The sequence below is a fragment of the Varroa destructor genome, unplaced genomic scaffold, assembly GCF_002443255.2.
Source record: "Varroa destructor unplaced genomic scaffold, Vdes_3.0 BEIS01000004.1, whole genome shotgun sequence".
NCBI classification, from domain to species: domain Eukaryota; kingdom Metazoa; phylum Arthropoda; class Arachnida; order Mesostigmata; family Varroidae; genus Varroa; species Varroa destructor.
Genome location: NW_019211457.1, coordinates 27,746,099 through 27,773,247, shown reverse-complemented (window position 1 = coordinate 27,773,247; position 27,149 = coordinate 27,746,099). Strand labels below are relative to the sequence as shown.

Below are 27,149 nucleotides of genomic sequence, written 5' to 3'. Positions count from 1 at the left end.
ATATATATATATATATATATATATACACATATATATATATACACACACACACATATATATATATACACACATATATATATATATACACATATATAAATAAAGAACACTTGCCATTTAAGTTTTGCATGCATGTACCTCCTTTATTTAGCCTATTAATAATTATTATCTTGATAATAATCGTCGTTATAGTATTAATAGATGCTTTTAACTCACCTCGTAGGCCCAAATAGTTCGTTTTAGCATTTACAATTTTTACATTAAATATTACGAGGCCGTTCTTCCATTCGGTGTATGGACACAGGCAGTCGTATTTAGCTCCTTTATAGGATTCTGCCAAACTGGATCGCTTGCATCGTCTACAACGATCGACGCTTCGCCGGTGTTCCGTTTCCCATTTCGGTTTTCTGCCTCTCCTATCCTCCTCTCCTATCGGCTATTCTCAAAAGTCACCAGCTTGTACAAAGTTTTTGTTTGTCTATCAAGTTCTTAATCATGACTATATTGTAATCACGCACTGTCCACCTTCTCTCTAGGCAGAATTACATTAGGTTCATCGTATCCGCCTCGTAGAACAGTTTATTGATTACCGATACACCAATTAATTCCATTCAAAACTCTATAACATGTACTTGAAAGCAAACAGTAGGATGCATTTGTCTTTACCATCCCTTTAGACTATCGAATTAATTGTAGTTTTGTTTTTCTTGGTTGTTTTTTTTTAATTGGACACCTTTCTCTCAGGCGAATTGCATGTTCCCTTTAGTTCTTTTGCTGTTGCTGACAATGGACATTAACAGTGTATGGTTATTATCATCAGTGCGTAATGTTTTTCCTAGAATAGACCCACAAATGTATCATCCGCATATTTGCTTTTATTTTGACTTTTTTAAGGAATTCAGCATTTACAAACCAAAGTTATAACACAATGAACCGAAGAACGAAATAACGTACTAATGTTATCATGTCGTTCTTGTAAACGCGTTCGCACTTTATTCCTACACGTTAATTCAATATTATCATTGTCGATGGTGTTTCTTTAATTAACGACATTTCCATATACACTTATCCCCACAAAAGATTCTACAGGCGTTATTCGCTATAGTTTAGATCTGGTTGTGTGATTTCATTGTGTGGTCGCAAGTTGCCCCTTGCCTCTGTCAACGACGTTGCCCCTACAACACACGGCAGCCACCTCGAAGTCACACTCATCTCATATCACAGAGAAAAAGAAACCGGAGCTATTGCGAGTACGCTTCACCGGAATTTCCCTACACGACTTCTTGAGTTGACAATAACTATCTTTCTTTATATATACACAGATCATCTTTATGTCTTAGTAATAAGTAGTATTATCATCATAATTATCAATTTAGTAAGAATAATATGAATCATAGTTCATCAGCGTGTATAACTGCTACCTATAGAAACATACTCGTATAGCCGAATTTCAGCAAGCGCTTCATGTAGCTGCTGTCTCTGCTCCATTAGATTCTTTAGCTAACAAATAGTTGATGTTTTTTGGCGTGTTTCTAACATGCGTTTATTTACTGCTGTGTGCCGTTGTGTTTGTAGATACAAGGCACACACACATATATATATATACACGTGTGTGTGTGTCTGTGTCCAATTTTTACCCTCCCTAAATATCAGCTTCGACCTGCCTCAAAGTCCCAGTTGGCAGCCGACTAGCTGTTCTCTTTCTGGCATTACCGCTTTCTCGTTATATCATCTCTTCGCTTGTAGAATTTTTGAGCGATCTGGGTGTTTGCTGATCATTTTATTATATACGTATATCTATAATATTAATTAGCGAAATTTTTTACACGACAGCATAGCCCTAGTTAGACGTTTAAGCCGTCGAACAGACTTCACAAAAGGTCTAGGTCTGATTGTTGACTCTGTCAATTTTCTGAGACATATTGTACCGGTTTGTTCCTTCGTGCATAACCATCAATATCCAAATAAATCCTTTCGGAACTACAACGTAGAAAACTAAGTCTAACGAAAAGAATCAACGTTCTTGCTAAAATTTCGTATATAAGTTTTTTTCGCGAGTTCAGTAATTAAAATGGCCCTTTGTTGTTTTATGGAATTTGTTAGGTTAGTGTGCACATACAGTTAAGGTATACACTTCAAATTTGTGGAAACTACTAGGTGTCTGTAGCATCAACAATCAGAAGAATCTCGTGATGAATTATCATGAAAAAATATTAGCGTAAAAACATGCAAAACGAACCTTTCCAGTTCTGTGATCATAACTTTGCCAGTTATTCGCTCATAAAGCTCTATAACCTACGTGCATCTGTAGCTTCGCAAGGATTTCGGATAACTTACATTTATCTTTCCGATACTTCCACGCTATCCTTGTGCGATTTATAATGAATATGAATTTATATTAAAAAAGTGTGTTTACTTTATATTTTATTTTTGTTTTTTATTGTTAAATAAAAACTAGAACATATATTTTCGAATGTTGTCGCTATACATGTCGTTAATGAAGTCGACCCCATTCTTCTCCCGTATTAAATAATGAAGCATTTTTTCATATACCTGCAGACTTCTTCGCTCCGTTCATTTTGTTGATCGAATAGATGGATAATTGTTTTACATCGTATTTACTTATGTACGCTAGCGCACGATTCCCTATTGAACGCATTGATGAACAGCATGGCTGCGTTGATTCGGTGAGATAAAGACTTCTGGGAAACATTGTACCGAACGAACAAAGCATTTAGTAATAACAACGGTTACGCTATCGATCGATGTATATTTAAACAATCGTTTCTGTTGGATTGTATATATGAGTGTAACAGTAACGGATGCCAATCTAGTTTGTAATTAATTACTGGTCAAGTTCATATTAATTTCTGTGTAGTTGTGTTGTCTGAATAGGTACTGCGATTCTTTTAAAATTGCTCTTTGACTACTTTTCTGTTAAATTTTCTTTAAGGTTTCATTGTAGCCGTGACTACCGAATCTACCAAACGTTCCCCCCAGCGATATTTTGCTATCTTTTCTCATACCGCTGATGGCCATCTTCGTTCCTGCAATTTTATAATTTTTGGCTATACTATTTTCTAATTTTTGTTTCGCAAGTCTTTATGTTGTTGTATACAAGCAAGTTCATTTTGAAACAGTGCTGCCCCCTTAAAGTGTAAGAGAGAGAGAGGGAGCGAGAGAGAGATGGCCGATGAAATATATGTATGCAAACAAGAGTACCTACGTGCGCCGCGTGTTCCTGACTGGTTAACGTTAAAAAAATCTACGTTTGTTTTTTCCTTATTTATGTGTGTATGTACTGTTTTAGCAAGAACGTTAGATACACGCAGCCAGCCGTGATTTTTCTACAAACAACACATTTAGAGAGACATCTGTCGTCTATCTTCTCGGACTCGACATCCTGATTAGTTTCAAAAATCACCTTTTGAGTCTCTTTTATTGACAGCTACACCAATTTAGTTGTTCTGTTACTATTCCGGACATCTTTATTTGCCTGTGTAAGAATAACGTTATGTAACAAACATATGCTTATGGTTAAAAGTGGGTTTCTTCTCCCGTCGCTGCTACGATTATATATCAGCATTCTGCAATATATGGAACGTAAATAAAGCTGAAAAAGCTCAGAACAAAAATGCATCTACAGAAGTAGTAAACTGAAGTATAATTAATGGAGCTGAAAATAGTATGACAAATACATTTGACGTACCTTAACAATTTAAATAATTCGAATATCGCGGAAAGTCTGGCTGTACTCCGTTTTTTTTATGTTGATTTTTTTCCGGTTCTTTTTTAGGTTTTTTAGGATGATTTATAATATATTGGGATTATTATCGAATATTAGGAAACATTCAGTGTTGTTTGGAAATGCACGGATCAGCAACTAAAGCTACTGGATTTTATACTATAACCAATTTCATAGGGTCATCGGCATATATATGGAACAGCGAAGTATTTGATTAGCATTTCATCAAACTTCTATGGAACAATAAACAAACAAACTAAATATTTCACAGTTTCGCCTGTTCCAAGGTTACGTCTATGATGCTAAACGGATCTCGCTTCAAAATAGCTATTACTTAGTGGACGCCTGTATGGACTAGTGAGACGTGACCATATAGGACATCGAGCCCGGTTGGTCCTAATCTTTTAGAGAGTTTGAGAAAACAACGTGATCTGAGAGTACAACTCACTAAGAAGCGCACATGTATGATATATATATATATATGCCAATCGAAGCTACGCCATCGCAGTTTCGCTTCTGTCGTACCATATATCGTTGCTGTCAGCAACGTGTCACAAAATAATAAGCGTAACGTATCATTCGTACAAAACAACATCGTTGGCCTATGCATAAAATTGAATTTTCGTGATTATAGAATATTAGTTTTATTGTTAAATTTATTGTGGATAATTATTTATGTCAGAATTATTTAGTGCAGTCAAGCCTAGAGATGGTGGCTTTACTTTGCGCAGCATGTAGACCTATCGTAGATGAATCATTATGTTCAACTTTCCTAACTCGGCAATAGATGATCAAAAACAATCGACTTATTTAGTCGCAACGACAGCCTAGAACATTTTCCTTTAGCTTTGTTCAATGACAGATTTCTTTACACGAAACCATTAAAGGCCAATAAGGCAACACCTTATACAACAATAAAAAGTTTTCAATTGACATTTTCTGCAAAACGAATGATTCCTGGCACCAGCTGTCTCCAGCTAAGCAAATTTTGCCCCATAAAGCGCCCCCGTCCCCTATTTCAGTACCGTAGACAAATGAGAACTCGAACTGTAGTTATCTTGATTAAAATTACAATAATATGAAAAATAATTTGATAGAATTCACAAACGTCATAGATCTCCCAGCCAAGTCTTCTTTTCAGCTGAGTTTTATTTTTACGCGCACGAAAATTCTGTTCGTGTCGAGCTATTTTTATTTAGCACGACGCGTGTTTTCGTTGACAAGCGGTCACACAAGGGATGGATTAAGAGAATCGATAGTAAAATATCATCATGTTAGATGACGAACAATCTATTCAATTTTGTCTAAGGGGAAATAGCAGCAGCAGCAGCAGCAGCAAGCGGTTAGATGCATTTTTCATTTAGGAAAAATTTCCATTCGATTTAAACTGGTTCATACGATCTTATACACTGTTGTTTTATTGTCGCTTTTTTGTGTCGTGTTGCTGTTTGTGTGACAGACGCGCACACAGACAGCCATCACAGTAATACCACGTACATGACTTATGTACAGTTGTGTGTATATATACACGTAAAATTCCGACGTTCCGCCTCATTATCATATCACTTATACAGATGTAACGTATTATCGTGTCGTGCAGTCAGCTACTACGCAGCAGGACGTCTTCACGTCATTCAGCCTATCGTGCTGTTGCTGCCGATCGAACATCCATAATAACAGCAAAATGCTAAGATATCTGTACAGATGATCCGGTAGACAGTTGACGAACAAAATCACTCTCAAAGTTTCTATCAATAACTTATTGACGTCTGTTTACGTTCCCCTACTTTCGTTCTAAGCTTACCTGCAATGTAGCTAGCGCTCGAAAAATTCATTAATATATACATATGTGAACCATCGCGTTCCGCTCATTTCTCGTTTGTGTTAGGTTTTTTGCCGTATAGGATTTTTGCAAAGTTCTATCTGGCTCTATAAGTTAAGAGTTTCGAGAACAGCTAAAGGCAATCTGCTTCCAGGCGGTGCTCGCCTTTCTTTGCCGCCGTTCATCTAACATGTTATCGTCATTATCACTAAAAGAATTTGAAGAGCCAAAAACAATTCAATCGTAAGACTGCTACGATGACCAACTATATGAACTTAACTTAGAGGTTACTCATAGCAAAGGGAAAACAACGAAAAATTGCGATCACACTCTGTATACTAGGTTCAAATATCACCATAGACTCGCCTACCCGTTCTAAGTATAGCCAGTCTCTTTGTAAAGCACAGTTATCTCGTGAAATGTGTCAGTCACGCACACGAGGAACGCAGCACATTTCTCCTCTGCTGATCTTTTTTTCTCACGTCTTCACTCCCAGTTGTTCCGTCTGATAACCTGTTTATTGCCACTGTTTCAACTGCCACTACGAATTCTACGACCTCAAATTATGATTGAACCAAGCATAACATTGGCATATACCAACATTGTATACACGCACATATAATAACTGCGAAAAAGAATATACGTGGCTCGGAACTGAACAGAGTAATAGCCACCTAAATGGATGATGATATAACCAAACAAATATATACAATGAACGTGGAAATCGTAATAGTCGGTACATGTGTGTCACAGAACATATGACAATGATTTTTCAGTATCTATTTATCTTGTTCAGGTTTTCCGCTGCTCCTTTTGTAGTCAAATCAAAGCAATAAGCGATGCCATTGGCATTTATCTATCACCAAACATCCACATTAGACATGAATAGATCTAGTTATCACTCGTGCCCAGGTCCTTTCACTGGGCGACTGGCGTGGTTTTGTCGAATACAGTTCTGATTTCCGCCTACACATGGTTAAAAAGTGCACGGAGAACTCGAACGCTGCGAATGCATTTTGACCTGAACAAACAAAAGTGTGAAGTTTTACTGAGCTGTGCTACTCTTGATTGCGTACACGCTGCGGACGTAATTCGTTGTACATCAATATTAATGTCTTCACTTTCTGCTGAACTACTCGAGTCGATTCTTGCGTCCACTTTTCTAGTTCTGTCTTCCCTAGAACCGTTCTTGCTGGGTCGGGTATAGAACTTCACGAAGCGTCAATCGTTAACCTAAGCGTATTTACACGTATATCGTTTTTTTGATACTTGCACCATCAAGGACTGCTCCAGTCGTCTTCTGCTCCAGTCTACTTCGTTCCACGGCTTTGTCCTTGATGGACGGAGGACCAATGACGCCACTGTCAAACGTATCTAAGAAAAACCCTGTATTTAGGATCGAACCCGTTTTCTGTGAGTGGGCCAGTTTTTAGGGGAACAAAGTAAGTAACAAGCGATCTAATGACCCCGCTTTCCGTTCTCGAAGTTTCATGCTAAACCGCCTAGCCGAAAGATCCGAGAGCAGCAGTCTTCGTACGCTTGAGTCTACGGCGGAGGAATGTTATAATAGCCTTCATATCGGCTTAGCTTGCTGGTCCAAAACTTACATCAGCCTGTGAACATTGGAGTGGTTCAACAGTTTGCGGGCCTTATGGTCCTCCTTGATTTTCTGGTTTGGTTCCTTTGTATCTCCGATAAATTCTGTCGGAAGCGCGTTTTGTTTTCATATTTGGTTTCTTCAGGGCGCCTGGTAGGACGAAAGCAAAGCGGCATCAACAGGCTCGAGGCATGACGGACACGTGAGTGACCGGAGAAGCCAATCGTCGATGCACTCTACGTGGTAACAGTGAAGACATGGCAGGAAGCGAACCGGTTCCCCCAGAGCCAGTTCACCCATACAAATAGGACACTCTTGACGGCCGCTGCCGTCAAATGGGCCCTGAAATCGAGACGGCAATCGTACGTGAAAGGTAGAAATACCCTGACTAATGCTCTAGTTATGTTTCTGTCTTATGTAATCACACAACCTAGATTATGTAATTCAGTAAAAATACCACCAGATAGTATGTCAGGTGCTCAATGATAGGACGTGTATATATAGACCTTGATGATTTCTTACGTATTTCTGATTGATTAAAGAGCTTAAATGCTCCAGACCTAATTTCGCTTGGAACTGCTTGATTTTAACTGTTGTGTTTTAAGTTCTTTGTTTGTGTTATAGGTATAGTAAATTAGCCTAGGTATTATATACAAGAATCTCTAACAAAGTTGTGTTTGATTTTTTTTCTTGAACCACCTTAGCGTCCCAAGGAAGGTGAAACTTTGATAATGTCGAAAATTACAGCGGTTTTAAATCAAAAAGCTCTTTAAACACGAAGACTTTATAGAGACATGGCGCATTTCACCTACAATTGATATTTGTATAAACTGTGCCACCACTTTACTCATCTCGGTAAAAGAGAATTTCTTAAGCGCATAAAAAGGATTTAAAAAGGATAATCATACTCAACAAGTAACATAGCGACAATGTTATAGCACAGTAATTATGCTTCAAAATATCCTATGAAATGTAATACTTGTGTAACCCTTGTTTTGCCAATAATTTAAACGTGTGCGGTTTTTCAATAAACCCAAAATTTGTATTTCATTAAAGGGAATGCAGGAAAGCAACATGTAGCAAAAATAAAAGTGTTAAACAATTTCAGAAGGTTGTTCCGCTCTGTATTGGTCTGCCCAATTCACGTTAATGACAGATTAATGTTATGTCGGACGTGCTTTCATGTTCATTCGCCCAGTCTAAATGACACACGACAAGTGTAAACACATCGGCGTGTGCAATACCGATGAAAGCCTTAATTGTGTAGCGGGGCAATTAAGTGTTCGTAAATAATACCTCGATATCCAGGCGAAATTGTTGATAACACTAACCACGGTACTAACTGAAGCATGTGCACACACACATACGTTTTTTTCAAAAGAACAAAAACAAAAAAAAGTCGATTTTTTTCATTCTGAATACCAAATAGTCAATAACCAGCCTATTGCGACGATAGGTACAAGACCACATCGTTCGTGGGCGCTATTTCTGTCTCACTATTTACTCCTCTCAATAGTCCCCCGCTATTTAGTCAACATGTCAATTGCCTCCGTTTTCTCTTTAGCCAGTACCTTCGGTAAGTGCCGGATGAATCCTTGTCTTTGCGCATGTTTGATCTCTTCAAGCTCCTGAGTACTCCGAGGAATTCCACCAACCGAAACGACAGGTGCCCCCGCGGGATGTGAGGGCGCTGGTGTTGATAAAAATTGTGGAAGATGTACGGATTCCTGTAATACCCGGTGCGTAGTAACGGGTGATGGGTGAACCGAATTAGGTCAATAGAGGATGAACCTACCTAGACTACTCGATTCAATCTACTCAAATAATTTATGCTATTTAGAACAATTGGTCTTTCACTCAAAATCAGTATTAATTATCAATTGAATATCACTCGTTTCTTTAAATAATAGTGTTTTTGCGCGAATTTCGTTGCACTCAAACTAATATTTAGCTAGGTTGGCATGATGATGATGCTGGTCTGCAATGTCAAAATCGCACGTAGACATCGTTTTTACGTCAAAGTTTTTGTTTACTTGCCGAAGTTCTATGCGCTCTATGTAACTATCGTACTTCTTTGAATTCGCAGTTTCGTTGAAGGCGATGCAGGGTATCAATACTCACATGTGTTAGCTGATACGGTGGAGGTGGGCCCAACGCATCCCCTGGGGAGCTCAGAGAATCCCTTGGCTCTCGTAGAAGCGATAGACTATCGCCGCCAACGCCCTTTAAACAGTTTCCCATATCTTGAAACCGTGAAGCGAAACTTTGTGGCCTTTAGTCTACGGCTATGTCGACGGATATCCTGTTACTGAGATTAGGGTGGTATTGAGGCTTTTTTTAAACAAACTCAAGTTTTATGGACGACTCATTGACCCAGATAATCAGTGATGTTCGCGACCTCGGCACGTTTAGGCCGTGTCCACAAAATTACTCCAATCTGGTTATCGCTGCATCACCGGTGAGATAAAGGCGTACTCCAAGAACTTGAACATCGCATCTACAAAGTAAAACATCGTACCAACGACAATTCGTTATGTATGGCATATTTAGAAAACGAACCGAAGGCGCTAACATGAAATCCCAAATCCCCACCTCAGTCATTCGTAAAAAAGCGCACCTAAACGCATTGTCAATTGTACGATAACGTACGCTGAAGTATAGACAAAATAAAATTTCGCACACTCCGCATTATGTAACAGACGGATTTCCTCGAACGGACAGTGAACTTCCGATAGAGTGCATAGGCAGCTACGTTGATAACCTAAGAACCTGTTGACGCAGGTCAAGGTAAACAAAGCCTGATAATGGGTGAAAATTCGCAAACCGGGAATCACGTTGAATGTAATCGTTGTCAAAATGAAAAATTTGAATCCCATATGCAATTGATTTTAACAAAAACAATGTCAACTGTCGGCGATAGCGAGTGAACTTTTGCATAAACACAAAACCAGGTTATTTGATTCAGTTATTCGCGTTATGTTTCGTTGGACGATCCTTTGTTCGAACCTTAAGAGTTCGAATCTTGTCAGGTACACAGGAAAGCGATCAAGGAAATACTGCTATGTTGATTGTGCATCTGTGTGTGCATGCGGGTTAGGAGTGTACAAACTTGCCGGTGCTAACGTGTTTAAGGTAAATAGGTCTTTTCTCAAAAACAGATCAACCACCCCGGACAAGCGAATATATTAGAATCTTGCTTTCAGCAAACGACAGTGCAGAAGTAATAAGGCCGATTGAGTCGTTTTGTAGCATAAATTATAGAAGCTCACTGTCAAAGTGAAACGCATTCTTAATCCTTACTATGGACAAGAATGTTGGCAACTAATTACTTCATCGATCAAAAGACGTGTAACCTTCATGTGAGCCTTGAACTCATGTCGCCTAGTTCGATGCATAGCCGTAAAAAATCGACTGATGCACCTGGCGATGCAATATTATCTTGTATTTTTTTCTATAGCGACCCATTTACTCGAACAAGCAATGTTAATGATTTTAGTGAAGATACTCGTTTAACAAGCGGACAAGTTTGTCCTTAAACTGCTAAAAGCAGTGATATCTATTGAAAAATTAAATTTCTATTGAAATCTTTAGATTATCTTGCAGTTCCAGCAGTACTATCAACCGTACTAATCGGCACATGCGTAATACAAGCAAATAAAAACTTGCTAGCAGCAAAAAGAAGCAGCGCACGTATGCTAGATTTTTTCCTAGACATTTTGGATAGATACGTGTCTGTACCGTGAATTTGTATGAACTCTAGCATCAGGTACACGCTACTCACTCTAGCGTGATCCAAGACGCAACATGGGAACAGTCTGCCTGACACATGCACACAGTTATACGATACTTTCGGTAACGTACCCTAGGACGGGCGCACGCGAAAAGCATGCGCCCTTTATCGACCATATCAAAGAATAAGTAAACACACGTTTACACGGTACAATGTACACACTAGATATCAATGAATAGATAGTATTTTTTACGCAGCCATTTATTATTATTCGTACGTATTACTACGTCAGTTATGTGCAGACACTACAAAAAGCTTTGTACGTTGAAATCAATCGTGTTTGGTTAGATCTTTCAGAGTGACACGACCCTGACAAGGCCAGTGCTGCTTTCGTTGGCGAATTACAAAAACAATACAAAATAAGTGAAGATAGCTAATTGATTAGCCACGTACTGAATGTGATACCTCAGTAGAGAGGTCACCAGAATAAGAAGCCGGTTTTGGCACCGCTCCTACGGAAAGTTCGATATTGTGTCACCATCATAATATTAAGGTTATGTGAATGCCTTCGTGACTGTGCTTCGTAACTTTTCAGGCAATGACGCAAAATGGACCCCATCGTAACATGCGCTACGTAAGGCCAGCAAAGCTACTTTATGAATACATCTGGTAAACAGCAACAATTAAAAAAACTCTAATAAAATGGACGGTAATTGTTAATACCGGCTGTTTGTCAATATGAGGTTGTTTTCGACGGGGATAAATGTTGGTCAACACATAGGGCAAAACAGCTAGATTTCTTAACTGGAGGTTTCCCTTCCTGTTAAGCTACAATTACGGCGCGAAAGGTCGTATTCGATCCAGAGGCGCGAGCGTTCTACATCTCATTGACGCTATAAAAATTTCTCTTCATCTTCTGATGACGATGACGAAGGAGTCGACAGTGAAGCTGCCAGAAAAATAACTGTCATCCCCTCTAACCCCCTTTTAACGCTTCAGCCAATGCAGCCGCCTGACGGCACTTCTAAACATAGAACTCCCGTTGCTTATTTCTCTCACAGAATGTTCACATCATTTTAAATAAAATTTAATACTCAGTTACCACATCCTCGACCCACTCGAAGCCAAATACGGAAATAACAGCATTTACGAAATCGCCAACAACGAGCTATGGTGTTGTAATAGCTATTCGATAGGTTTCACTTATAAAGCAAGTATTATATCAAAACCAATTTCCACTGCAACTATATCACAAACGAATACGCTACCATGGGCCACCTATACTTTATCAGCATTCAACTAAATCAATCGAGCGCGCACTCTATACGAGGCGTAATAACCCAGCAAAGTCTATCAGCAGCAATCCACGAGATGCTCTATACGTGTTTTTTTGTTTCGCTATATTGCGCAGTGCGTGTTGATACGGATAGAAGAAAGGTGACATCAACATCAGCGTTCGCCGTTGAGTTCGGCACGCGAGTCGCAGCAGCTGCACGAGAGGCAATAGTCGGCAGTGGACTAGATCTTGTCGCCAGCTAATGGCGCCACTCTCTATAATAGGCGCCATTGCTGTTGATGATAGCGAAAATGTCAGCTGCAGAATCCAGCTATTGGATTGTGTGGACAATTTAAATCGGTCGAAAAAAATCGCTATTAGACCCTATGACTTACTAAGTAAACACAAACAACGAGGGAATGGCCTAGGGTGAAACATGTATCAATTTTAGTAGAAGCGGGAGTGGGGAGGTAAAAAAAACGTTAAATCAAACGAAAGGTTAGACGTTCGCGTCAATGAGCGAAAATTACTTTGTTTTAAATTCTTGCGACGATTGTCGATTGGTCTTACGGGCTCAACTCCAGTTTCAACAACTGCAGTGGTAAATGTTCATCATGATATTGTAGTACGTTAGGTCGACTCATTTCAATGTTATTATACTAAGAAGATTGTATATGGAAAGAGGTTTTGTGTTGTGATTGAAATGGTAGAAAATATTTTTTTGTTTTGATCCTATTTTCTAAAACATATGATTATATTTAGTTTTCATTTTTGGTTTTTGAGCGAGTCTCTAATCTACATATTTCTCGATGATTTGAGGTCTGAACTATCTAGCGTTAAGGAAAAAGAAATCCTTACACACACTCGTTTCCAAAAGTAAGAAAGAATCAAAGGCAATGATTAGATTTTATTCAATCCCCACTCGTTAACGAAACTGCATAACAACAAACACAGAATCGAAATTTCCACTGTGCTAGCACAATTTGGCCTTTGTTGCAAGCTTATGAACGGTTACCATCCCACGTAACGCTTGGTAATCACTCATAACGTTAATGATATCGAATGCGATAACCGAGTTTCTGTCGAGGAACCGACCACTATACAACACTCAATATACAAAGAAAATAAGGGCAAGTTTGCAGTGGACTTTCTTTACGCAACCGCGTCTAGCTACCATCAGTTTCCCAAAGAAGAATCCATCAAACCTGAACGATTGAATCAGGCTTTCTTGACTCTAAACAAAAGGATAACATTCGGAAAGCTCTTTTTTTCGTTCTCTATTTTATAGCAGCCTCGTTATAATTCATGTAGGTTTATTCCTTCTGGATACACTCAAATAGGGCACAGATCCTTCATTGCATTGGCAGCTGTTATGGTCAGCCGCCATGTGCATCTACTCTAAGCAGTCAAAAAAAAACAACAACCGCTTACAATAACTTGATAGGAACAATCTTACTTCCGCGTTCTACTTTCTCCTGGCCCGCAAAAGTCCGCTGATCCCGCGCCAGTTGCAACAGCTGAGTCATCTGAGACCGCAGCACCGCCGTCATATAGCAGACACATTCGTTTAAACAGAAATTTGTGCTGGCAGTTGTGCCTATCTACGTTCGCCAGTTTAATGCCCTTTTAAAAAAGTGCCGGTTCCAGGCATTGTGCTGTTTCTCCAGCATAATCATTGAACACCGGGGTTAAGCGCTTACTATTCTTTGAAATTAACATAAAACTGGTGCACTTACTACGGCGCAATCTTACAACGTCTAACTATGCTGTGTACTTTTTGCTTCAGCTACGCGCATGAATAAATGTAGTGTTTAACGGTGTGGATAAATTGAGAGATTTCCAACAGGTACCAAACAACGAAAGCTCAGACGAATAACGAAGCTTCATTAAATTGTACCCAAGCCCACTCGCAATCGAATGCAAACTGAACCGAGATGCGGCAGCTTAACCGCTAAAAACACTACTACTGAACACTGGACGTGATCACTATCCAAAGCTTAAAGACCTACCCGCGTGTCAGACAGTCGCTCCTCCGCTGCACGACCCATTTTGTCGTTGCTCACCGAAATCGTGGGAATGGGGGAGGAAGTAATTGTTCAAGTAACCTCCACACAGGTTCGAACACACACATAGATAGAAAAAAACGTGCCAGCTAAGTACGAAGCTGATGGGTAGACCACCAACTAACACATTACCCAATAGCAACTCAATGTGAAACACGTAAACGTTATAATACCGTCCAAAGTGGCGCGCCTCTCGCTAGTATATATACCATATCCCGTCGATTAATAGATATATAGGAGAATTATAAGCTAGTAGCAGCGGAGTCAATCGGACAACGTCACTGTACCAGCGGCTACTGATGATAGATGCAATGCTCGCTGCTGTTGTCAAACTGCCGTTACGATACAGACGCGCTGCGACTAGCAGGTTCTGTTCTGCCTGTGGAAGCAGCGTCGGAAACAGGCACAGGCCCAGCAGCAGCAGCAGACGCTGAGAGGATTGCAACCAGCGCCGACTACCAATTGCCGTCACGGTTATTGCCGTCAATGGAATTGCAATGCGGAATTATGGCCGCAGTCTCTCCTGGCGTTACTGCTGCTACTTTGTTGAGAGAATTTCGCACATTATCAGCGTGCTGCTTAGACATCACTACTGCAATGATAGTTCCAGCCACCGAGCATTGCACAATCGCCAGCTGCGTTTACCTACATGGACATGGATGGAGGCCAAAACAGACAACGATCAGATAAATACACGGATGGCCGACATACACATATTCATTATACATGTGAACAAAACATACAACCCGCAGAATACCCCAGCCAGTTAAGGTAGCGTGCTGCAAAGGGCCAGACCCGCAGAGCATATCTCTACCGGGGCGAAATTTTTCAGCTACTAGTACGCGAATGTGGTTCCTCGCCTCGCCCCAGCGGAGACATTATCAACAGTTCGAACGCGCGACGTAACTCTTGTTACTACTGTTTGACTGGTAGCTGTAAGGGTGAAGTCTCGACAACGAATGTAGTGCAGGAGATAACCAGCGCCTGCTAGGACAGTTCCCATATGAAATAGCACGGAGAGGCAGACGTGCAGGCAGGCGTGTCGTTGCCTTGAAAGGGCCCTGAACTCAGCAGCAGCCAAAATAACAGCAAAAATGACAACAACTGCAGCGCTAGCGCCATCTTAGTAGTTATAGTGGTAACGACAGTAGAACCGTTACAGTTACTAGGGTTCACAAAGTTACCATGATGGTTTACCACCGTTCGGTTGGCTGTGGCCGTTTGTTGCCGCCGCTGTTGACTGTTGGTCATTGGACGGCACTGACGACGCCGGTTAGCTCTTCGTCGATCGAGTAGCGCAATAGTAAGATTTGCGCCATCACCACTAGCAGCGGTGCAATTGTGTTAACGTTGGGTCACTGTAAAGACTGGCGGTAAAAGACAACAGCGGCGTCTCCCGATGGCCCATCTCGCCGATCGACAACATCGTCACAGACGAACATAATAGATAAACATGGCAGCGGCAAAACGTCGAGACAGCTGGGCAGCTCATGTAACAACGACGGTGGCGGCTACTGCCACAGAATTAGGACCACACAGCAAAGGTACGTGAAGCAGCAGACAGGCGCAGTAAAACGGCATCTTGCAACTATGACAACGGAGCTAACAACAGTAAGGGAGATCGAAATTGTTATGTATATCTATTTGTTGCTTAAATCCACTGCTTGTCCTAATAGTAAACAATGAACACAGGGCAGCAAACAAAAGCACACATGACAACGCGGCTAGTAATAGCAATAGTTATGTCGCTGGCTAAACAATACAGCCAAGTATGTGCAGATAAAAAAAAAACTGTTAGAGCAACGACACAACGATAACAGCTAACTAAGGACAGTCTAAAATGACATACCTGAATTATGTGTAGTAGGCATTAAGCTGCAAGGAACAGATCATTGACCATCGTTCAAGTTGTAGAACCTCAATAGAAGTAGCGAACAAAAACATCAGTGCTTAAGTAACGATTGAAGATGTATATGGATTCAACATTATGATACACATATCGAGTAGTTCTAACAATAATGAGAGATTATCAAACGTTAGAGACGATCGCTGGTATCAATACCCGAAGAGCATGTCACATAGACAGGTGTTTTCTTGGTTGATTCTTATTGCTTTCGATAAATACACAGGCTAACAGATTGAGTTCGCAGCTCCCCACTGACCGTCGGTAATGAGGTCAGCTATGAATTAAGATTTCTTGTCAGTTTGTTGTTATCGTGAGTCTGCTAGGAAAATTCGCGATGAAGCTGTAGGCGGAAACGCCTGAAGCAAAACGTTTGCTAACCATCATTGGCCGACTAAGTGACAATCAAGCAAAACTTGTTTTCTAGCATTACTTCACAAGTCTGCCAGAGTAGGCGTACCAACGCGAGCAATTCGGAGGGACCAAACAGGACAAGCGATTATTTCAATATTCATCGTTTTTCCCACTGCCATTCTACCAACACTACTTGTACATTTGTTCTCAATGTACTACGACTCCCAAAAAATTAACGACGGAGTTAATGTCGACGCGACATTCCCATTTCCAACTGTAACTAAGCGCTGTACCACATCAAAATCCAGCTACGCAAAAACTGATCTATTAATTCAAAACATACTACAACCTCAACTAATTGTCGAAGTTTATGGTCGCTGCAGGCCGTCTATCCGGCCTGAACCTAGTGATGGCCGGAATAGATGACCAGAAGTACTCTCTCGTATTTTTCTTCTGTTGCCACTGCAATGACGTCTCGAATGCTCCAGCGGTTATGCAAGAACGTACAAGAGGAAAGTAGCACTCAAACGCAGCGCGACGGTGGCAACAGCACCGATCGCCATAAACAACAACAACATATTTTTCGTGCTGCAAATGCTGTGATCATCCTCGATGTTCGTGGATCTGTAGATCCTGACGCTACTCATTTCACAAGTATGATTGACAGATATAACAGTATCATCCGTAATATCTATTAATGAATAAGTATGCTTCACTTACAAGCAGCTCGGTAGCACTTAACTGGGCCCTAACCACCATCGACATCTACTCCAGTTGCGTTCCACTTTTGTTAGCAATTCGCACTCTTGCGATAGCACCATTGAGTCGCTTTACAAGGCTGCGCGTACATTGAAGACGAACACAGCTCGAGGAACGCCCGAGACAAATCGTCCAAGATACTCGCTATAGCCACAGGAGCAGCAGCTGAACGAACGAACGAATCACGATTGCTTCGAAGCGAAGTTTGACGAAGGCCGAACGGATAGTAGGCCCAGATAATCTTTCCTTTCTCCGCTGGTTCAACCATAAAAAAAATACGCTTTGAAGACTAGAACGTCAAAGAATAGATGCAACTTAGTAATATAAATTAAATTACAATCAAGATCGAAATAAGTATAAATGCTTGAGTCTTATGTCCGGCTACTGTCGTTATCAGAGTCAAAATCTGATGCCGAAAAACAGACAATTGACATACTGTTATGGTTTGCGCGTTCCCTTACAAGGTTTTCACAGGGAGTGTACTCACTTCACTTTTGTGCATCAATCTTATTAACTTACCTCCTGTGAAGGCGTCTAGATGACACCGATTGCAGCGAATGCGTTCTGTCCCGTCCAGTGCAGAGAAACCGAACAATCATCCAGCTCAGAACCCTGAACACAGCACGATTCAGACGCAACCCCGTAGACGACTCGGCTGCTAGACCCAGAAGTTGTAACTCAGCATTCACTCGTGTCGACTTCACTCTCCTCACTCCCAAACAGATTTGGTGCAGAAAACAAATGCTTGCTCCAACTCGCAGAGGCACGCGCAAAATGACCGAGTATCACTAAATTCGTCAAACACTGGCCTTCGTCGACGCTCAGCCTTGCTGTTTCATTAACTACGGGACGTTGAATGCGTGGTGCCGTTGCCAGATGCCCCGACCGACTAGTACGCACAACAGGCTGACAGAGGCACTGGACTCTCACTGAATTACGGCGAACAACATAGCGGCGGTAGCGACGGTATGCAATTCACTTGTGTCGACACTATGGCAGTAACACGAGACAGGCCACACCGAGAGAGACGGGACACGCACTCACAGAGAGACATACGCTTTAGGCTCGCTCTCGAGCACGCTGTGGCTCATAGTAGTCAACTGATTGACTGACTGCTGTGCTGTCTATGCTACTGCTGCTGCTGCTGCTGCTGTGGAACCGGCTGAAGCTGCAGTACTAGCAAAGGGGACAGCGACCCGACTACGACGATGCTGGTGTCCCTTAGACAACAGGCAGCAACGGTGGCGCCGGAGGCGAAAGCAGCCGCTGTTGCATTAACAGCATAGAAAAAGAAGAAGTACTAATAATAGTATAATTTCTATTGTTATATGTTGCAGTGATCCGTCATTGAGACAACTGGCCAGACACAAGGAAATGATAATGGAGCGACGGGCAAGCAGACACACTTATATCCTCTAGTTATGTCGCCTGTTTGCTAGCTCAGTCGCGACCGCCTGCTGTTGAGAACGGACTGGCTAGATGGCTTCTATTGCCTTAATGCTGCGCTGTATACCAAACGCAACACCAGATACCGTTCCTGTCGAACCTTGTATTATCGACAGTGGCAGCACTATAGGCTGCTTCGAGCAGCTGTCGAGTACAATGGCGAAGGATTCAGCAGAAGTTAATGACGAAGTGGAAAGGGCACTTGCACAATAACGCGTGGATGAATCACGTGGTTGTAGCTAAATGAAAACAAGACCTGGATATTATGACCGGGCGATTTGTTATCTCAGTCGACTAGCCTGATTTATTTGGAATTATCACTCTATGATTCGCTTGTATTTGGTATCACGTATCGATGTTACTTCGAAAATTGTCTTGAGGGCTTTTGCTTTACTTATTTGAATTTTTTCTAGAAACCAAAAGAATCTTAACACTCTACCAGCAGTTAAGTGAATTATTGTTGTGGAGAGATTGAGCAGATCTTTTCATCTCTGACCTCTTTTGTCATTTTTGATATACGTAGATGGAATTGGGTATGATACATAAGAGTAAGCTATTGCTTTCAGCAACGGTATCTATTAGCAAGTTTGATATACGTAGATAGAATTGGGTATAATAAACAAGAGTAAGCTATTGCTTTTAGCAACGGTATCTATTCGCAAGTTTGATCGGAGAAGTCTCACATCGCTATGAAGCAAAATTATTAATCATTTCGTTGACTAAAATTCAAGTAAACTATTTGTACGTCATACAAGATCAGTCTAGTTCTGTAGAATAAGCCAAGCAAATAACGGTTCGTTCATAAACAATGAGTATTTATTTAACCGTATGCGTTTACCTGTTAATTTATTCGAGCCGATTCGAATCAAATACTTAATATCCTATTTAAAATTACTAAGCTTCTTAATAAATTACGATTTATCTGTCAGAAGAGGTGTATTTAAAATTTGGCGCCGGCAGACTAACTTCCGGTTTCGGAATAGATTCAAATTTGATTCTGCCACCGATTGGCGGCAGAACTCACATAGCGGCTAATTTAGTTCACCTACAACGAACCCGTCGAATGTAGTCGAATCGGAGAGTTAAGAACTACAATATCGTTGTTCAATTTGGTGTTTGTGTCTATCCGTTGTGTGAACTTTATTGAGACTCCCTGAGACGTGCCATTTGAAAGCTGTGCAGAATGTCCAGTTTACGGCCCTCAAAGGCTTCGGCTGGAAATAGTATGGTACCAACGGCTCGCGTAAGTTTTCAGCTAAATTTAGTTGATATCCTAATGTATGTATTAATTATTTGGCTTACTCAGCGATGCCTAGAGTGAATTTCGGTTTGGCGGGCGTTCAGCGAAGTCGAAGGAGCTTCTTGTGATCTGCGCTAGTCCAAAGCTACTCGTAGGAATTTGTCACACCACCTATGATAGGGCTTAATCAAAAATGATTAGTCATAGAAGACTAGCCCAACTAAAGAGAACATCTAGATTATCTTACTTCGATTTATTCGTAATAATAAAAACCACGAAATGCCCGTTCATGTTTTGACTGTTTACGATCCTGTAGGTTTCGGCAACGGTAGAAACGGAACGCTACTTGGATCTAACTAAACAAACGGAACAAGTAGGAGCCATTGTTATATACCGTGCCAAGAGGTGATTGCTCATTGTCAAATAGAAACGTTAGTATGTTTTCTCCATACGAGTTCCACACAGAAATGGCAACGTGACTCTTTACGTGTGTAGCCTCCTCGATTATATTAGTCTTCCGTCCTGAATGAAATGTCCACTTGCCGTGTACATTACGTTCGATTCACTTTACTAACAATTTCAGAGAAGAAATTTCTTTATTAACACTAAACAATTAGTCAGAATTTAGGAATGACTACGAAAGACTAACTATAGCAAAAATAACCCCGTAAATTATTCAGATTTGTCGAAAGTCTGTAAGCCATTTATCCATAAATTTCGTTATGAATGTGAAACGCGACCTCTTTTTCTTAATAGCTACCAGCCTGGATTTTGTCGCTGTTTGGTTTCATGGAGTGCCAGCAGTTGGTTTTAGCGCAGATGCGTAGCTCGTGAATTAAAAAAAAGCGGCACGATGTTGAGGGGAGGTTGCGTAGTGCGATGTAGGGTTATGAGGGTGTATTATGCAAGCCTTGGGTTTTCTCTAAAAATTACCACGCACTCTCATACTCTTCGTTATTTATAATGCATTGATCATAAATTACTGGAATTCGATCCTAATCTGTAACGTAATACAAAACTCTATTTGCGAAAAGTTTCCCTCCCAATTTATTTCTACTCAAATTCTTGTGTGGAGTAACATCATGCGACGTTCAAAACTTCCTTAGTCGAATTAGAATTTGTAAGTAAGTGAGTTTAACAGCACTATCTGTTTCTCATCGGGGTCAAAGCCGGCCGGTGGATGTAGTTATACCTATACAGAATAAGTTTGTACAAGAGCCAACTGTATAGTGAAAAGTAAAACAATGGCTATTTATATACATTTATTTCAGGGATCCACACAGCTCGGTTCTGGATCAAAGTTGAAGCGACCTCTCAGCCAATCAAATCTAAATGTCGCCACTAGTAAGTCGTTATTCTGCCCACAGATTTGTTTGCGAGAAATAATAATTGTTAGTTAATAATAATTTAACAACAAAATATGCACATGTTTCACTGTGAACAAAAATAATAGTAATGCAATATTTTTTGGCCTATTTTTCTCTGTAACCTGGTAGCAGATACAAAAAAGATCCGGTCAGAGGTCACCAAACCGGTGGTGTCATCGCTGGGGGCCAATAGAACGACCCCTAAACGCGCACCCGCAACCGGACGTAACTTCGGAACAGGCGCAGCCGGACGCACAACACCAGGAGGTCGTACTACGCCAGGAGTCCGAGCAGGAGCTGGAACGGGCTTAACGCGATCGGCATCAGCTTCGTCAGTAGGCTCCAGAGCGATAACTGGTGCTCGAACCGGACTCGCTGGCAGGACCACAACAAACGGCCGAGGTTAGTTAGAAGGCCAGACATGAGACGCATCGATGCTTCATTTGGTATCTACATTCGCGGAATGTAAATGGCAGTGGGAGTTTGTGACTTCGTTAAATATATTCGATAAAAATACCGGGCACCACTGTAAGGTAAAACGAACTCTAAGGCGATTGTGTTTTTCAAACACCATAAGAATTCGAATTTGTTCTAGCCTGCTTTACGTTCTATTACGATTGTTTTTTTTTACTTGATCCTCATAAATTTTATTTTCCCAAAAATATCATATAGACGTGACATTTAGGGGTCTAAATCTTTTCACCCCTATATATTTATAAATGTTCAAAGGCTGTTACAGCATTATTCTTAATAATGCTGTAACAGCCCAAATAAATGATCGCAAAAACATTTTACAGAAACAGCCGATTATATTGAATAGATTATAGGACATATTGATCTGAACAGCATTTTATGTATTAAATTACAGCTCCGCAATGGTCACAAAAAGAGATTTGCGAGAAGTTGGTTGCTCTCGAAAAGCAGATGGCTGAAAATACTCAGGTTAGTTTTGTTATATTCATTGGTGCTATTAATTGCGTCCCGTCTACCTCACGCTGTTATCTATGCTTGTGATAATACATTTTTATGTAGCATTGTTATATTTCATTTGTATTATATCAACCTACTTATTGCTATTAATTTACAAACATATATCGTCTTGTATAGAAAGAACAGTATATATGACAATATACACTGTTCTTTCTATTAATAAAACCGGCTTTGTAACGAGTAAATTTTGATGAACTTGAATATACCGAATACTTAAATACTGGTTACATATCTACCAAAGTGATCCCTAGAAGCGTATTTTTAAAAAAAAAAAGATAGTCCATATGTTTCCACTCTGTGAGTGCAACTTATCGGCCGTCTGCACAAATTTTGCGGTCTGCCGATGGCCTGAAACGGGTAGCAAACTCGCGTTAATTGAGAACGGATCGCTATCGTATTACAGATATAAACAGGAGTGTTGCGACTTTGTTACAGAAATCAAAGTGAACATAGTCATCAGGCTTTATTGAAGCGACCTTATTTTTTACTTTGATTGCGATTTCTCAGTTCTCTCATTTTGATATTCATAGATTCTTATAAAGATAATTTACTGTGACTGTATTAGGGGGCCGCCTAGTTTCGTTTTAGTATCTCATGAAGACAAAGTAGATACTGTTATCATTGCACGTACATTTTCACTTCATTTCTAGTTGCTGGCGTGTGATTCGGGTTTGAATCTTTTTTTTTTTCTTCAATAGATGTAAACTCAATTTCCGAAAGATACGGATAATGATATGGAATGATGAGTTCCATTGGAAGAACAGCATTATAAGTTAATTTGATATTGTCTTGAATAGGCGGCTAAAGAACAAGCGGATCAGTTGATACAAGAGAAACAGGAATTAACTGCCGAAACAACTCGTTATAGGGAAGATCTACAGGAACGTATCGAGGAGATTGGGTAAATAAATTTTTAGTGGTAAATGACATATTGCATAGTTTGATCGAATAGTAATTTGAAATGTGATTTTAGGTTTGTTTTCTATTTAATTCGGTGCGTTCAGGACATCTTAATATTATTTTGAGGCACTCAACGTGTACTCCGAAATCCGAAGATCTCACCCAAGTTAGTCTTGGTCAAATTAATTGAGCTTTTAATCTTCACATTAACTAATTAGTGTGAACAATTGCCATTACTTCCCTCATTTGCCTACAGGAGCTTGAAGCGTGACAAGATGACCTTAAGCGGTCAACTTGAAGATCTGCAATCGGAGGTCGGCCGACTCAAAAGTCGTCTTGAATCAAAGGCTATCGAGCTCGAAACACTTGAGAAAAGCTATCAGATCTTAGATCGAGAGCACCGTTCTTTTAAACGCGATATGGACATAAAGGAAGCGGAAAATAAGCGGCTTGACGATCTGCTCGAAAACGAACGCAATGAGACAAGGCGCCTAACTTCGGAAATTGAAGAAGCGAATCGCGAACGGGATGCAGCTAAGGCACGGATGCGCGAAAACGAGAGTCGTCTACGCTACATTCATAATCAAATGCTCGAGTTGAAAGGTAACATCCGGGTGTTTGCGAGAGTACGGCCCATCTGCGAAGAGGAGGGCGACTCTGCCGTGACCACTGCCCCTGAAGAGACTCTAACGGTCGCAAAGCCAAATACGAAACCTGGTGGTAAACCGATTCCTGTACTGTTCCAGTTTGATCGTGTGCTCGGCGCCGACGTCACGCAGCTTGACGTCTTTGAAGAGGTTGAACAACTTGTGATCTCAGCGCTAGATGGTTACAACGTGTGCATTTTCGCGTACGGCCAGACCGGCTCCGGAAAAACGTATACGATGGAAGGCCCGCCAGGGCTCGAATTTGAAGATGATTCCCAGGAGCGGCATTTCGGCATTATTCCACGCTCGCTGCATCGTGTCTTTCAGCTGACTGAAGAACGTTGCGAGTTTGGCTGGGAATATACACTCGAAGCATCGTTCCTTGAGATCTATAACGAAACCATTCAGGATCTGCTAGACAAGAACAAATCGAAAGAGTGCAATATCCGTCAGACCACCGATCCAAGGAAGGGTGAAGTGGTATTCGTCGAGAACCTTGTCTCCATTTCAGTGAAGTCGGTGCGACAGATCGCCCAGCTTATGGAGAAGGCCCGGAAGAACCGTTCAGTAGCAGCGACAAAGTGCAATGAGCGTTCATCCCGTTCCCATTGCGTCTTTCAATTGCGTATTACCGCTCGAAATTCGATCAACGAGGTGCACCGTGAAAGTACGTTAAATCTCGTCGATTTGGCGGGATCAGAGAGGGTAAAGGAGTCGGGCGCCGAGGGTGCACGCTTCACAGAGACAAAAAATATCAATTCGTCGTTGACGCAACTATCGACCGTTATGATGAGCCTTGGGAATAAAGTAAGTTACGAACTACATCCGAACACAAAAAAGTAGTAGGCGTAATGATGCGCCCCTGACCTATCACCACGCGAATGTGTATAAAAATGAAGACGAATCTCAGGCCCCTTTGACTCTAGTTTTGTCACGTTATAAACCACCAACCTTCAAAGATAACCTATATTTTTAAGGAATGAATACGAGCCAGGTGATTAGAAAGATGATCGGTTTGGTATTGCATTTATATAAAATATTATCATCCAAAAACAAGTTTCTATTAATGAAGTTGGTTCCGCTCTCGTTTTTGCCATTGCAACGACTTCGTTTAATTTTTATCTTCGGTTAATTACAGGCGGCGCATGTTCCGTATCGTAACTCAAAGCTTACTCATCTTCTTTCCACGTCGTTGGGCGGAAATTCGAAGACGCTCATGTTCGTCAACGTATCGCCAGCTACCGCTCACGTCAATGAGACTCTTAATTCGTTGAAGTTTGCCCAGAAAGTCAATGAGGTACACATTGGTCCCGCCTCGAAGAACAATAAAGCGTAATCAACCAATAACCTCATGGGCTTTTGTATTTTGTTGCTGAGGAAACACCGATTAAGACTAAGGCAAAAATGAACGCAGTATTCTCCATCTTTGCCGTTGTTATATGACGATGTGTGAAGGGTTGAAAAGCTACCGATTCTTCCGCAGCAAACTTAGACCGGACACCGTCGGTCCATCTTTGGTATCGGACTGAGGCAAATAGAAATCCAGGACAAGACGATACAACATTGCCAGGGATTGTATATATTTGTAATACGCATATCATATTTGTAATGGGAACGTCTATTCTACGTCGTATACTGACGGGCCCATATATGTACATGTTTATTGTGCTCATGTGCTCATGTTTGTTTTATTTACTATTTCTACGTAATGTGGGAGCACGTTGACGACATTGCAGGACAACACAGAAATAAGGTGAAAATATATCTATTTCGTTGAAAAAGAAGAAAATAGACCAGCTAATTGTCATTGTTTTATTTATTATGCGCCATGGATTGTTGTTACATAAATTATCTACAGGGAACCATTTCACAGAGAACCTTACAGGATCATAGGATCATCACGACGATACTCGTTGTGATTGTATTGTATGCAGGAGTTAGCATTGAGTAAAACCTATAGTAATTAATTTTGCTTTTAGTTATAACGCATGCTACCACGGCGGTGAATTTGCGTGCTACGTAATAGGTGCGATTAGGCGTATCATATGAATTGAGGCCATTAATTTAGGTAGTTTTAACGTATTTGAATAAATATGGCAATATGCCGTATCGTAATGTATAACGTAATCCTGTTTTCTTCGAATTTGTTCGGATAAAGATGAACCGATGCAATCTGCATTTGGATTTCAATTACGCGTTTAATGGAGTACGATAACGCTCGAATTGGTTTATATAGCTTTAAAGGAAACTACTAATAAGCGTCTAAAAAAGATTAGGTTTTATTTGTCATGGTTATCCACTGGAACCACCTAAGTGCAAAGCTGTGTCGTACGATCGTTCTCAGTATAAATGCAACTGTTTCTCTTGGGATTAATTCCGTATGAAAATAACGGATTCTCGCTCCCTGACTATGTTTTTCTTATTCGCCATAGAAACAGCATTTCGTCATTTTTGCATTTCAACCCAACGAGAGTCGAGCACTATATTTGTCCCGCTTTACTTTATACATATCGATACTTTGTGGCTTACTTATTGGCTTGGTTTATTTCTGTACTTATTTATTATTTGGCAATACCTAGCTGAACTTCTGAAAGTTCGTGAAAGAAGTCTCATCCAAGTTTACGAATTTATTCAATATTGACATCACGTACCGGCTTCGATCACGCAATCTTTATTTAAAGCAATAAAGATTAAAACGAATTAATGATTAGCATTTCTATTTAACAATCAGCATTAGACTATCGTCAGAGCAATATGAACTAATTAATTTGAAGAAGGCAATTGAAGGAGCGTCAGGAATCGTTTTTGTCTTGATTGCATTGATTCATATCTCAAGTCCTTAAAATGAAGTCTTGCTTTGTTATGGCTCTAGAAACGTCATGTATAACGCGTATGCATCAACGTACGCGTAGAGTTAAGGCCGAATTATTCACCTGTATGATGCAACAGCTGTACAGAAATTGCTACTGTTTTCTACTTTAACCCCCGAAACGGTGTGATTGCATACTCGCAAACAGTTATACATCATTGCAAAAAGAAGCTTTAGCGAATTGGTCACGAATATTGGCCGCGGAAAGCGGAAGCTTTCTTATACATCAAAAATTAATGTAGAGAGCAAAGCTTTATCGCGCGATTGACATGCATACATGAAAGCTAAGGAAAGCCGGTAAACAACGATGTTCATTTCGATAGAAGGGTAAACGTTGGGGTACGCATATTTAATTATCTCTCATGATATTTTATATGGAGAAGAATACGCTAAAAGATCACAGGAAAATATTTTCGCATTATGCTGACTATCGTTACCTTGTTC

At 40.6% G+C, this 27,149-nt stretch overlaps 2 protein-coding genes and 1 long non-coding RNA gene across 14 annotated transcripts in view; 2 read left to right on the top strand and 1 right to left on the bottom strand.

Moving 5' to 3' along the window:
* LOC147756037 (uncharacterized) overlaps positions 1-11,611 on the top strand; it is a 46,982-nt gene extending 35,371 nt beyond the window's left edge. For 4 of the 5 annotated variants that reach the window (XR_015327136.1, XR_015327135.1, XR_015327134.1 and 1 more), the window contains 2 exons: positions 7,307-7,534; positions 11,487-11,611. This is a non-coding gene — a long non-coding RNA (uncharacterized LOC147756037). The remainder of the gene's footprint in view (positions 1-7,306; positions 7,535-11,486) is intronic. The other variant, XR_015327137.1, reaches the window with a different exon arrangement.
* On the bottom strand, positions 4,855-18,867 carry LOC111248852 (RING finger protein 11-like). 5 transcript variants are annotated; one of them, XM_086988145.1, is made up of 6 exons: positions 17,766-18,867; positions 17,208-17,501; positions 16,080-16,147; positions 9,283-9,658; positions 8,733-8,888; positions 4,855-7,503 (listed from the first exon to the last, which is right to left on the bottom strand). In XM_086988145.1, the coding sequence occupies exons 4-6, from the start codon at positions 9,400-9,402 to the stop codon at positions 7,303-7,305; spliced, it is 477 nt and encodes a 158-aa protein (XP_086844271.1). In that variant the 5' UTR covers positions 9,403-9,658; positions 16,080-16,147; positions 17,208-17,501; positions 17,766-18,867; the 3' UTR covers positions 4,855-7,302. The 5 variants fall into 5 exon arrangements, with proteins under 5 accessions (XP_086844271.1, XP_022657601.1, XP_022657600.1 ...); XM_022801866.2 differs by lacking the exon at positions 16,080-16,147 and having other exon boundaries at positions 17,208-17,535; XM_022801865.2 differs by lacking the exon at positions 16,080-16,147.
* On the top strand, positions 15,806-25,629 carry ncd (non-claret disjunctional). 4 transcript variants are annotated; one of them, XM_086988141.1, is made up of 7 exons: positions 15,806-15,841; positions 21,204-21,276; positions 21,432-21,701; positions 22,168-22,241; positions 23,087-23,190; positions 23,446-24,643; positions 24,975-25,629. In XM_086988141.1, the coding sequence occupies exons 1-7, from the start codon at positions 15,821-15,823 to the stop codon at positions 25,170-25,172; spliced, it is 1,938 nt and encodes a 645-aa protein (XP_086844267.1). In that variant the 5' UTR covers positions 15,806-15,820; the 3' UTR covers positions 25,173-25,629. The 4 variants fall into 4 exon arrangements, with proteins under 4 accessions (XP_086844267.1, XP_086844266.1, XP_086844265.1 ...); XM_086988140.1 differs by having other exon boundaries at positions 21,429-21,701; XM_086988139.1 differs by lacking the exon at positions 15,806-15,841 and adding an exon at positions 19,659-19,935.
* Positions 25,630-27,149: the final 1,520 nt, after the last annotated feature.

Excerpts from the sequence above, each read along its gene's own strand:
- LOC111248852 (XM_022801866.2), bottom strand. The coding sequence starts at position 9,402 with ATGGGAAACTGTTTAAAGGGCGTTGGCGGCGATAGTCTATCGCTTCTA. Across the intron at positions 8,889-9,282 it reads CACCGTATCAGCTAACACAT|GAATCCGTACATCTTCCACA; the intron begins GTGAGTATTGAT and ends CGGGTATTACAG. Across the intron at positions 7,504-8,732 it reads TCATCCGGCACTTACCGAAG|GGCCCATTTGACGGCAGCGG; the intron begins GTACTGGCTAAA and ends TCTCGATTTCAG.
- ncd (XM_022801862.2), top strand. The coding sequence starts at position 19,876 with ATGTCCAGTTTACGGCCCTCAAAGGCTTCGGCTGGAAATAGTATGGTA. Across the intron at positions 23,191-23,445 it reads GAACGTATCGAGGAGATTGG|GAGCTTGAAGCGTGACAAGA; the intron begins GTAAATAAATTT and ends ATTTGCCTACAG. Across the intron at positions 24,644-24,974 it reads TGATGAGCCTTGGGAATAAA|GCGGCGCATGTTCCGTATCG; the intron begins GTAAGTTACGAA and ends GGTTAATTACAG.